This window comes from Gigantopelta aegis, chromosome 3 (genome assembly GCF_016097555.1).
Source record: "Gigantopelta aegis isolate Gae_Host chromosome 3, Gae_host_genome, whole genome shotgun sequence".
NCBI classification, from domain to species: Eukaryota; Metazoa; Mollusca; class Gastropoda; order Neomphalida; family Peltospiridae; genus Gigantopelta; species Gigantopelta aegis.
This window is the reverse complement of record NC_054701.1, coordinates 24,481,023-24,495,254: the sequence shown is the minus strand read 5'-3', so window position 1 is coordinate 24,495,254 and position 14,232 is coordinate 24,481,023. Positions and strand designations below refer to the sequence as shown.

Below are 14,232 nucleotides of genomic sequence, written 5' to 3'. Positions count from 1 at the left end.
TAAAGGTTTAGATACTAGTAATTGGTTCTATTTTTAAGACCATTACACTGATTGCGAAAGTTATAAGAAAACTATTTACACCAAGCACTCTATTAGATGAAATAATGTACAGGATATTGGCAAAGGGTGAGCTGAAAACGTTTGGACTGCGTAAATCAGAACGACAAATCCATAATACATGATAAGGGCCGTATCTCCGTACAATGCAGAGATGAACGGGCATTTGGCAAAATGGTGGATGATTGCATGAACCTCGTCTGCCTCGTCTGTGGGAGGACAGCAACTCCCAATGAGATCCTTTATTGGAGATTTCACCTCTCTTGCATCGCTACTAAGATGACTGCCACTTACAGACAAGTTCACTAATCACAATTAGCACTGAACAGAGCTCATTAGAATAGGTACAGCAGTGATAACATGCACCCATGAATCACTGTCATATCAGTGATAATACCAGGTGTTCGCGAAAGTTGAGCATATCATGCCCCACCGGTGTCAACTTCTAAAACGACGAAAAAAAATAAAAATGTTTTTCACCAAAAAAGAAGCATTCATAAGTTCAAAATATGGAATAGCATCAGCCACCAGTTTGGTATTAGCTTACAGTAGGCCTTTACTGGCAAAAGCTGGGTACAGAACGTTTTAATGTGTACAGTTTGACATCTTTTAAACAAACATCTGAAACTGTTATTTTTTCCTGTATGCCATCAGCTTGGACGGACGCAAAATGAGGTACTTTTCTATATTTATGTCGAGCATTAAAGGAATTTTACCATGTCACTAATTTCAGAGCAAGGTCCACTCCTGAAATATTATATACACCAACTAGAAACCTCGTGTGTGTAGTTATTTCCATATTATGTAAGGGAAGAAAGTCTTTGTCTGAGAACACTGATATATGTGCATTACAGTGTGGAATGGTACTGGCGTTATTATAGTTACTAAGTATATTTACAGTTGCGAGTTTTGCACGTGCGACGTACAATAACTGGGTTTTGCCATCTAACCTCTTTTCCAGAATGACTAGCCTACTCATACTACACTGAATTTGCCTCCCCACTCATTATTCAAAAATAGAAATCAACAAATAGACTTGAGAGATTCGTATTTAGAATATCCCGTATACCTGTATACCATTTTGTGTTACATCCTCTTGTTCTGGGTAATCTATGGTGTGTTCTCGAGGCAGAGCTGTCGCGAACAATTTGACTGGTACCACCGTCTTCGATCACATCAAATGGGGTGTGGCGGCCTTACATTGTTTTCCCCTCAAAGGTATGACCGCAATGTAGATAGCTAGCCGAAGTTACATTGTATATTCGGTTATGTAACAAAGATGGCGACCTCCATTACGGTTTTGAATATGATTTCATCTTTGTATGCAATATTTAGCACGGTGTGTGTGTGGTAGTCGACCACCTCGGCGCAGAAAAATTCCTTCAAAATGCATAATCGGGCAAGTACAAAGAAGGCTGCAGATAAAAATGTGAGAAGCGATCAGAACGATCGGAATTTGTGTGTGTGCATGTGTGTGTGTTTGTGTGTGTGTAAAATATATTGCTTATTATATTATAGATTGTGCTACCACGATGTTAAGCTATCCAACGCCGGATTTAGACCTGGGGGCGGAGGGGGGGGGGATGGGGCAGGGCCCCGGAGCCCCTCGGTTCGAGGCCCCTCAACATAGAAATTAAATTTCATGATCAAAAAAAAAAAAAAAAAAAACTAATTCCTAAGTCCTTAGTCTGGGTGGCTCCTCTGGCATTGGGCTATTTCTCGTTCCAGCCTGTGTTCCACAACTGGTGTAACAAAGGCCGTGGTATGTACTATCCTGTCTGTGAGATGGTGCACGTAAAAGATCCCTCGCTGTTAATCGAAAAAAGTAGCTTATGAAGTGACGACAGCGGATTTCCTGTCTCAATATCTGTGTAGTTCTTAAGCATATGTCTAACGCCATATAACCGTAAATAAAATGTGTTGAGTGCGTTGTTAAATAAAACATTTCCTTCTTCTTTTTTTTTTCTTTCTGTTTAATCTTGTAGAACTACATAAAGGGCGCATGACGTAGCCCACAGGTAAAGCGCTCGCTTGTTACGCAGTCAGTCCAGGATCGAACCCGTCGGTGAGCTCATTGGGCGTATTTCACTTTCCAGAAATTGTTCCACAACTAGTGTAAAAACGGTCGTGGAATGGTGTATATAAAATATTCCTTGCTAGTAATGGAAAAATGTAGCGGGTTTCCTCTCTTAGATAATATGTCAACATTACCAAATACTTTCTTTTCTTTTCTTTTTCTTTTTTTTACATAGCAAACAATATACTAATATATAAAAAGGAGCAGTAACAAAAGTGGAAATAAATAGAAGATTGAAAAGAGAAAACTTAAAATGAAGTTATTGATATACTTCCAACCTGGCGTCATACTTAAAATTATACACATAACAAAAGTATTAAGTGTCTCAGTTGTGGCCTTCTAGAACGTTTAACCATGGTCCCAATTATTGTCGTCGAATTCTGTATGTAAAATGTTTTTATAATATATGTATTTTTCTATTTGTAACTTGTCTTTAATAAAATTGTTGATACCAGTTTCATTTAGTGTACTCTTTTGTAATTTTGATTTGTATATGTAATATTTTACGTTAACAATTAACCAGTTTATAAATATATGTTTACTATTTATAATTCCAAATAAAACTGTGTTCCTATTCAACTGGGTATAATCACCTTTTTGTAATAACCATTTTTCTATAATACTCCAGAGTTCAACGACTTTAGGACAGTCATAAAATAGATGCTGCAGTGTTTCTGGTTCATGTTACACATACTAAAATCAATCAGTTTTATTTTATGTAAAAAGGTATTTGTTGGTATAATTCTATGTAAAATCTGGTATTGAAACCACAACAGCGTTGGGTCTTTTAAAGAGCAAAATGGTAAACTATAATATTTCGCCCATAATGAAGAGGTAAAATCACACCCTTCCGCTGAATATTTCATTTGACATCCAATAGTAGGTGATAAATCAGTGAACTCTAGTGGTGACGTACAACAAAACAAACTTCAACTTTAATCGGGATACAGTATTGTTTATGCAGTAATTCCGAATATGCGAGAGTATAATTAAATATGATTGCTACTTGACATTCCATTGTCGGGTGGAACATGTTTCAACACTATTACTTCCCAAACACCTCCACTTCATCGTTAGAACAACTGATGATAAAACTGCCAACTTGACAGCCCAGTAACGTCAAGTGGTTGGACAATATTACAGAACTGTACACTTGAGGATGACATGATTGTTGGGTTGAGTGTTAGCATAAAGGGTGGATTCAAACAATGTCCGATACTGCTACAAGTTATGACTCTTTGCTTGGGTGTGTTTGATATTTGACTGACAACGTACATGATGCGGGAAATACTCAGACTGGTATTTTTGAAATAGAAACGTAATGAAAGCAAAAAAGAAGGAAATGTTTTATTTAACGATGCACTCGACACATTTTATTTACGGTTATATGGTGTCGGATGAAAGTATAAAAGAGAACTGTTTTGAAATTAATGGACTGATTCAGGATACTGGTAGTAGTAGTTTAATGTTTAATATATTTTATAACGTGGCGGAGACGCCTCAGAAAGACAGCATATCATACAATTGCGAGTTTTTGGAAGTGATGGGGAGGGGGGAGGGGGGTACGTTATCTTGGTTTGACATTCCTCCTGACTTCGCCCAGAAGTACGGCTGTCACAGTTAGGCCTACATACGTACCCGTACTTTGCTAAACGGTTAACCGAAAGTATCATGTGCTATAGATTAATTGATATTAGTATATGTAGGCCTACTCAGTTTTCCTAATTGGTAAACCGTGCAACTCTCTAGAGACTTTTTAGTTTGGAAATAATTTCAATACATGTTTTCTTTAATGTAGCCTTGATTTTTCCTTTTCTAGCATTGCTGGGTTGTTTTTTAAAAATTAATATTTATATATATAAAACCCACCTTAATATTATGTATATGGTATCATAGCATACTATGAGTTGTTTACCCAGCGTGCAATCTGGTGGCGGTTACGCCGAGTCTGTGAAACTGGCGAATGGGGAAGAGGGGTGGATAGCAATTTTAAATTTTTTATATTGTTACAACAGGCATACAGTCTTGGCTATGCGAGTATTACCATGAAAACGTCTTGTGCATTTTTGAAACTCCTCCAAATATTGGAGGGAACCCATATTGCGGGAAATTGTAAAAATGACTGGTACAGCCGCAATTTAAATGCGTTATTATATATGGTACGTAATTTGTAGTTTGATTAATGGTAAGTGACCCCCAACAGTAAGCAGGGGCGGACCGTAGCCCAGTGGTAAAGCGTTCGCTTGATGTACGGTCGATCTGGGATCGATCCCCGTTGGTGGAGCCAATAGGCTATTTCTCTTTCCAATCAGTGCTCCACACCTGGTGAAACAAAGACCGTGGTATGTACTATACTGCCTGTGGAATGGTGCATATAAAAGAACACATTGCTGCTAATCGAAAAGAGTAACCCATGAAGTAGCGACAGCGGGTTTCCTCTCAATATATGTGTGGTCCTTAACTATATATCTGACGCCATATAACCGTAAATAAAATGTGTTGAGTGCGTCGTTAAACAAAACATTTCCTTCCTTCCCAACAGTAAGTAATTAATAAAAGACAAAATTTATATTAACTGGGTTTTTTTATACTTGTGCTAGCAAGATTTGTCGTTTCGACAGCACCAATATCCGTTGTCGGTCCACTCCCACACTGTGTCTAAACAATCAAACAAACACTTAGGCCTACCTCTGTTGATATATCCACTCCACACTTGTATCAATATTGCAGTAGGACAGCATGGCAGTTTAATATGATTATAAAATGTCAATCAGCGATTCTGTACTCACACATCGCTTTGGCATCAATAAACATATTAAAACGTAAAAGCATTGTTGACGTCACGTCGAAGAAATGTTTACGTTTTTACGGCAACATTTCCCGGCAAATTCTGATGACTACCTCATTTCATTGTAACAAAATATCTTGCGGGCGGATGGCAGGCTTTTATTTTCTTGCTTTTTTTTTAGGGCGGGGTGCGGGGGATGGGGTGTTGGTTGCAATTAAAAAAGAAAAGAAAAAGAAAGTGGTGCAACGATTGAAAAGGATACTGAAAGATCAAACCGATCACGATATTACATGTTCAACGATAACAATAAATAAATTTATTGTATACCTCTGACAAACACTGGATTTGTTGGGGTATATCGTAATTCGGGGGGGGGGGGGGGGAGAAGGGGGGAGAAGTGGGGGTGCGCACCCCATCACCTTTCCCGTGGATCCAGAGTTTTTGAGGCTCGCGTCTTGCGAGTGGCAGTGCGAGATAAATGTAGCGGGTTTCTTCAAAGACTATATGTCCGAATTATCAAATGGTGGACGTCCATCAGCCGATGATTGATAAATGAATGTGCTCTCATGTTGTAGTTTACATAAGCATTCGAAATCGGGAAAAACGATGGCGACATTCGAGCAAAATTAGCTGGCCTGAAACCTTTTCACCATGTCTTTCCATAATTCTACTCACAATTGTTAATTGTAATTAATGTAAAAAGCGTAATGATTTGTTTGCACCCCAATACAGCTGTTTGGTAGTATTGCTAATATGGATAAACATTGCTATCCAGATTCGGGTACTTTCGTTTAATTAGGTTTGTGTGTGTTGGGGGGGGGGGGGGGGGATCTGTCTGCGCCATCACAAATGGGATCTCGTTACGTACGCAAAAACAAACTTTTAACTATGATAATCCATGACGTTAACCTCACAACCAATAACTGTGGCAGTCGGGCAAGCAAATAGTAACTAGTATAGTAATAAATACGCCAATGCTTACAGATGCATATGAATGTGTGATATGTTCTTTGAGGTTTACAATATTCTACGCTACTCGTGTTGTATTGCCAGAATCAGTTATTTCCCTTGGCTGTTGTGGCAAATACTCGACACCTTAAGTTGCTTAACCTCATTCTGTACGTCACTCTGTCGCTATCCAATTCATCTAATTTATACACACGAGCATCGTACGAATGCTTGTTGTACGTTTACTTGTGTTCTTTGGCAGTTCTGTGACCAGGTTGTTTGTTCTCTGTGACGATTCTGCATATGCAGACAAAGACTTTTTGACGAGGCTTATTGGACAATGTAAACACTAAAAACTGTATTTTCACTGTACATTTGCTTAGAGTGCTGGTTCATGGGGATAAATACCGTGCTAGTAGTAGAATACCTTTCTTGCGTATTTGTGAATCCGTTGTGCTGTCGTGATGGCATATTAAGAACATCACAAACGAAGTGTCATTTGATTGGCGGAGAGTGTTATAATTAACTATTAAAAGGGGATAGGTTTCAGTTATCGCTCGACACTTAAAGGGACATCCCTGACTTTGCTGTACTTTTTAAGATGTTATCGACTAACAAAGACTTTTTAACGATTGTAATTACATATCAAATATATTTTTTCTGCATAAAATATTAGTGGCTGTATATTAAACGTGTTTCTGGTCGTACTAATATTTGTACTAGGTTAAATTTCATTTTATTTCAAAAAATAAAAAAAATTCATACATACGAAATTATTTGAAGACAAAATCCAGTTTGGGCTTCTTACAAATATTAAGACGACCAGAAACACATTGAATATACAGACACTGATATTCTAAACCAGAAAATATATTTAATATGTAAGTTTAATCGTAGAACTATTTTATTAGTCGGAAACATCTTACAATGCAGCAAACTCAGGAATGTCCCTTTAATAGGGACTGTCCAAAATAGAAGGGAATACATTTGGGGTTTCTCAGTCCAAAGCAGTACCCCTCAACTGGCAGTACCCCTCAGAAGGCTGTGGTATGTGCTGTCTTGTCTGTAGGAGAGTTCATATAAAATATTCCTTGCTACATTTGGAAAATTTAGCTGCTTTCCCCAAAATTATACGGTAGAATTACCAAATGTTTGCCATCCAGTGGCCGATGATTAACAAATCAAAGACTATAAGTTTGAATTACCAAATGTTTGATATCCAATAGCCGATGATTAATCTATCAAAGATTATATGTTTGAATTACCAAATGTTTGACATCCAGTAGCCGATGATTAATCAATCAAAGATTATATGTTTGAATTACCAAATGTTTGACATCCAATAGCCGATGATTAATCAATCAAAGATTATATGTTTGAATTACCAAATGTTTGACATCCAGTAGCCGATGATTAATCAATCAAAGATTATATGTTTGAATTACCAAATGTTTGACATCCAATAGCCGATGATTAACAAATGAAAGATTATATGTTTGAATTACCAAATGTTTGACATCCAGTAGCCGATGATTAATCAATCAAAGATTATATGTTTGAATTACCAAATGTTTGACATCCAGTAGCCGGTGATTAATCAATCAAAGATTATATGTTTGAATTACCAAATGTTTGACATCCAATAGCCTATGCTTAATAAAGCAATGTGCTGTAGTTGCGTCGATAAACAAAACACACTTTAACTTTTATGTTCTTTCTTTCCGTTTATTTTGCCCAGTTCAATAATAACTTTTCCTTGATTGTTTTAAGTATTTTTGTATACCTATGACGCCACAGAACCCAGTCCACTGTTGACCTAATCGCCCGTCTTGTTTCGGGAGACTGCACACAGTTGTTCTCCAACCTTTGGTACCATTGAACCGCGCACTCTCATCTTAACACGTGTAGCAAACCAAAACAAGCAAGACGTGCACGAAAACAGAACGTTACACAGTACTGTCAGTATTGTCTACACGTAACCTTTTTCACCTGGGACACCTGTCAGATCAGTTACCTTTGCCTAGCTCGTTTATTATGACGTGGCTAACTGTTTTAAACAACAAATGTTTTCCGATATTCCAGTGTCCCTCTCTGACCTTTGTTTTATCACAGTTTGGATCTGACCTATCAGAAGTTAGCTCTGTGCTTGGTGTGACAATAAATACATGTTCTGTTTGGGAATACTAGTTTATTTTCAGATGTTTGATTGTTGAGTGTATCTATCATTTATCATTGGCCAATTGCGGAGTGTATCAATCGAATACAAACATGAAAAGATATATCTGGAAGAAAAGATGTGGTGGAATATTTATACTTCACCCGTTGTTTTTTTTTTTTTTTTTTTTTTTTTTCATACAAATATATTTTTGAATATCTCGTAGATCCTATCCAGAATTAATTTTAAAATATTAAAGAGAAATAAGTGTTTATTCTATACGTTCTAAGAAACGTTATTTTGCTGTGATACTTGTATATTCCACAGCTCTGTACACCGTCTTATTGTACCTATTGGATGTTTATACGTCTATCGATCAACCATTTTTATTACGCTTGTGCTGGTGTTTCATTAAACATGCCATTCATTCATTCATTCATTCATTTCATCCATCCATCCATCCATCCATCCATCCATTCACCCACCATTCATTCATTCATTCATTCATTCATTCATTCATTCATGCATCCATCCATTCATTCATTTATCCATCCATCCATCCATCCATCCATCCATCCATCCATCCATTCATTCATTCATTATAAGTCTTGAATTGTATATATTTAACTGACAGAAGTTATGAGTCGTTGCAAGGGTACAAATGGTGTTACAGACTGAATTGACAAGGTTCTGCAAAACGAAGTTCAGTATACATTATATATAAAGATATGGATAAAATTTGATTTAAATAAAATTAACTAAACCTTCAGTACATTCTAAAGCTGACTGTAAACACACAACTAATAACACGCTTCTTTGTCTTTTTCAGACTGCGACGAGGTCTACCAAGGTGGAGGGATGAAATTCAAGGGAGACTACATCATCTTGATAAAACCAGATGGCGCTCCAACTCCATTCAAAGCCGTGTGCAAGGCACACAACGGTTCTGGTGAGTGTATTTGGTTGATTCACATAGCCACTGATAATGACAGCTTAAATATATAGAAAAAAATAACTGAAAAAAATAGTTTTAAAGACATTTTGACAACGTTGTAATCTTTCCCATGAAATCAATACGAGGACTGCCACTCTGGAGGACGATATGTCCACCCTACGTGGTAGGAGGACTGCCACTCTGCAGGACGATATGTCCACCCTACGTGGTAGGAGGACTGCCACTCTGGAGACGTTATGTCCACCCTACGTGGTAGGAGGACTGCCACTCCTAAGATTGGTTTAACAAATCTCGTTCGAAACAAGTCTGACAGCTCAATGGACATTTCGACAGCTATGATTATACATCCATAATAAATGTCGTAACTGATGATATCTGGTGTTAACGAAAGTTGGGCACGTTGTACACAATCCGCGGCGTGAATGTACAAGATCCCTTGTAGCTATTTTAAAAGAGAAGCTTAAATGGTCGTAGCGGTTTTCTTCTTTAACTTACTAAACAATGGGTTTACTATTGCGAGTAGCGTGCTCAGGAAGGCGAACCTCCGCCGGCGCTTGTGATTGTTTTAATATACAGTACATCATACTGAATCGAACGCGAGCTCTCACGAGTTTTATTGCTTCTGAACATGCAACGACTTTGACACTTCATTCGTTCATCCATGCATTCAAACTTGATTTGTGTGGTTATATCCTATTAAGATTCCATTACACTAACCTTGGCATAGTCTGTCCAGGACGGTGGGTTAATGATTAGTTGTTAGTGGTTAATGGGAACCAATAAAAGTCACTTCGTGTATGACAGGGTAAGTACCAAGATGCGACCTTATGCTAGGCTAAGACTGTCAACTGTAACGACGAAGTTAGCTAACTCAACGGTTGCGTTGTAATTTCTCCTACTACCAACTTACGACGAGTACGCTCAGTCTAACAACTAATCGGTCGTAGGAGTTGTATAGGACGAGAATCAAATTGCAAGTGTGCTCAGACTAGCAACAGGACAGTAGTAGCAGTTGGAGATCGGCGAGTTAGCCAACTCCGTCATGACAGTTGGTAGTCTGTGATACGCATTATAACCTATCAGCCTTAGGTCCATTTGCTTAACCACCAGATCACCGATGCCGGTTAACTTACTCTTAGTAACCACTGATCAAAGTTAAAGTTTATTTTGTTAAAGACACTGGCTTTAAAGTTAACATTGATGTATAACTCATTGGCTTTTGGATGTCAAACATTTAGTAATTCTGACACGTAGTCTTCAGAAGAAACCCGTAACATTTTTGTTCATTAGCATCTTGGGATCTTTTTTTATATGTACTTTCCCCACAGAGGAAAAAAAATCACATACCACGGCCTTTGATATACCAGTCATGGAATAGTGGATGGGATGGGAACCATTGATCCAATAATATGCTGACGTGGGGTTTTTGCAGACATCACAAGGTGAAGTAACTCAATGTGCAAAACGAGATGCGCTTGTAGTTTGTCTTTAGTGCTATGATGAATGATATATAGCACATCAATTATCATTCAGCCCCATGTAAACTGGAGAAGTATTTTTTTTAAGACGTGGCAGGGAAACAAATCTTCATATACGCGTATTGTCTTCTACGGCTTTTCCTTTAAAAAAAATTCATCAAAGAATCTAACAAAATGCTTACTTGAAAGATAAAGTCTTGAAAGGTATGGAATGTCTGACAGCTATTATTTTTAAACCGCCAATGTATTGTTTTGTTAGAAGGTAGAAAATTTGATAACAAGATGAAAACATGAAGAAAAAAATCTGGCATCCGCTGCTACCTAATAGCCTGTCAGACGTGGGTTATTACGGGATATTGCAAGCCTCGTCCGACTAACAGATGGTTGCAATGTCTTAAACAGGTGCTGGTGCAAGCTAGCAACAAATAATATTTTACCGTATCGTAGTCATGGTATACAGAGCTTTTTCATTGAGATAACAAATACAGTGGTATCTACCCAGCTCTGTGGTATTCACAGAACACACAACTAATATTTTCCGTCCCAACCATTATTTCCACTGGTATGTCAGTGTTTTGGTGTGGAGTCCTGTCTGGGAAATGCATTTAATAACCAGCCTTCTTTGAATAACGCCGGACTCGGTGGTGTAGGTTAAGCTATAGGACTGGTAGGTACTAGGTTCGCCTCCTGGTACGGGCTCCCACCCAGAGCGAGTTTTATCGACTCAATGGGTAGGTGTAAGGCTACAACGCCGCCCGTCTCTCTCACTAACGACTAACAACAAACAACTAACCACTACCGTAATCTACTGTCCTGGAGAGACAGGTCAGATAGCTGAGGTGTGTGCCCAAGACATCGTGCTTGAACCTTAAATGGATATACGCACAAAACAAGTATAAATGAATTAAGGAATTTGAATAGTGTGACGGTACATGCTCTTAATTTCTTTTCGCCTGTGGCGATATTAATTGTTTTAGAGGGCCGTGTACAGTTCCATATGCACTTAAGCCCAGGTGGCCAGTAGTTACGTAATACCTCCGCGAGTGCGGTTTTTACAACCGTGATTTGGCGAATAGGCGTCATTAAGTCTGACCATCTGAAAAAAAAATACCGCTTGGTTACTGTGGAAATATACACATCATAAGATTCGGTTCCGCGTCCTGTCTCCGGACTAGTCTGGGATTTTATAATAAATAGCTAGGGTTTTAGAGATATCGGGGAGAAACATATTGGAAGGCGTCCAGGGGGAACGTTAGTCCGTCCGGACTGGTAATTATATATTTTCTGCTCTGTGTATAACCTTGATGTGATTGATGTGACTTTAAATATTTTAATACTGTATTATACCAATATTATTTAGACGGTGCTGCCGGTCATCTGACGCAGTATACTGTAGGCTCACCGTTCTGATATATATATATATATATATATATACATATATATATATATATATATATATATATATATATATATATATATATATATATATATATATATATAAAGCTTAGCCAGTCATTCTAGAGGACCTAGGTAAACTGTAGGTTATTGTCTTTATTGTGATAGGTACCAGTATTAATTCTGTGTTACAAGGTTACTGAATGAGTAGTAAGGGTTAATTAAAAATTAACCAGTTAGGAATAGAGAGAGTTGTAATTCCTTTATTAATTAAGTTCCCCTGGAAGCGTTTCTCAATTATCACACGTTATTGAACGAGTAGTAAGGGTTAATTAAAAATTAACCAGTTAGGAATAGAGTTGTAATTCCTTTGTTAATTAAGTTCTCCTGGAAGCGTTTCTCAATTATCACACGTGTGGGTGTTGTGTCGGTGAAGTGATTAGCATATTGTGTAAACTAGACACCTAGAGATTAACTAATTAAGTGATCAGTTCTGGGTTGTTATTATTATTTGTTGTTGTTAATTAACTACTGCGGCAGTACATTTGTCAGCGTAGGTTAATACAGATTCCAAAGTGTATTGTGTTTTTGTTGTGTTTTCTAGTGAACTAAACGTGCTATAATAATAGATACTTTATATAAGATCTTATCTCTGATCATACCTAGACGAGCCAGCGGGTATCACTGCCTGTTACAGAGAGATCTAATAGATATACAGTTAGGAGAGATATTTGGACAATTGTGTTTCATTCAGTTACGGGTATTATAGGATCCCCGTGACAAATAGCAGAAATGATTCAACTGCTTTTTTATTTCTCAGTTTATGATATTAATTTTATATGTTGATACTTTTAAGGAATTACCTGATTGCTGTTTGCAGATGTTTTTTGTCAGGTTATGGAACTAAATTTATCTTTAGTGGAAGTTGTATCTTCTCTTCAGCAACTAGATAGTCGTTGAAGATTTATTATTATTTTGTGTTTATTTTGTTTTGCTTCTTGGGAGTTGTTTTTAGTCATGGATTGTCTTTGTGGTTGTGGAATTTTGTGTGTATCTTTTGTGTCTTTTGGGTTGGTTTCTTTTTTTTTTCTCTTTTTTTTGGGGGTGGGGGGGGGGGGGGGGGGGTGTGGGGTGTGTGTGGGGGTGGAGTTGCGAGTGGGTACTGGTGTTGTATGTCTTTGCCGTTCTTGGATATCATCTGGATTTACCTTGCCGATATCCTCAGTTGCCAAGTAGGTCCATTGCTGTTCATTCTTTGCCTTAAAAGATAAACAGAGGATTTAGAAAGATGATTCTTTCTTATCAAGTTGGCTTACCTAAGCTAACTGTTTATAACATATTCGTGTTGAAATGCAGGCACGTTGTAGCATAGGAAAGGGATTAAAAGGTTGGCAATCTTCTTCTTCTCATTCTTCGTTAGTTAAATCATCAGACCAGTCATTCCCACAAAAGAGGCGATGTTCATTAGTTCAGTGACTGTTCCATGCAGTTTTGTGTCGAGTGGCAATAAATACAATGTAAAAGCAGCGAAATTAGGAACAATAATATTATTAAGTAGCATACTAAATGCAAGTCTATATTTGAAGTCATGGCCAAATACGTCTGTTAGGCAAAAGGCCCGGTCCTGCGTATTAATTTCTAGAAAAATAATAATGACGTCTAGGCCAGAACCTTTTAAATATCTATAACATTGTTTACACGAAGTTGTGGGGTTTTTTTTATGTGGTTTTATTTTTGCTTTTATTAAAAAAAAAAAAAAAAAAAAAAAAAATGTGTGGTGGGGGTTAATGATTGGTGTATATATTTGTAATTACAGAATAGCACATACCAAGCCATTGGTATATCAGTCGTGGAATACTGATCCATATATCTGGGTTCAATCTCGAGTGACACTAGTATTATTACAAAAGTATATACTATAGTAGTTTGGGTTAGACTTTACACAGTTATGGTAGATTCTACAGTGTTTCAATCTAGACTCCATGACGTGTTAGTTTAAATTCTACTAGGCAGTATGAATTTAGACTCTAGATTATATGAGTTCAGACCAAGACAGTTTGAGTCCAGACTTGATACAGTTTGAATTCTTATATGCGAGTTCTAGTCACATTAAGTCCAGATATTGCGCCAGACTCTACGCAGTTTTTGCTCAGACTCAGTTTGGTTTCAAACCGTAAACAATATAAGTCCAGATTGTTTAAGTTCTGATATCATGCTTATAGAGTCTACTCAAAACTCATTGGAGTCAGAGACTTCAACATGGCAACATCATATAAATTGCATGCATGTGACGTCATTAAAGGTGTGCGCCAGCACTCTAAAAGTCCTATAAGCATGGGTCCTATCGGGCTACGCAGTTTGATTCCACTCTAGATTTGT

The 14,232-nt window shown here is 37.5% G+C and overlaps 1 protein-coding gene across 1 annotated transcript in view; it reads left to right on the top strand.

Annotated features, from left to right (window-relative positions):
• LOC121367737 (fibrinogen-like protein 1) overlaps positions 1 to 14,232 on the top strand; it is a 74,307-nt gene that overhangs the window by 41,624 nt on the left and 18,451 nt on the right. Inside the window, exon 2 of the mRNA XM_041492077.1 lies at positions 8,855 to 8,974. Coding sequence (XP_041348011.1) covers positions 8,855 to 8,974 — 120 coding nt within the window. The remainder of the gene's footprint in view (positions 1 to 8,854; positions 8,975 to 14,232) is intronic.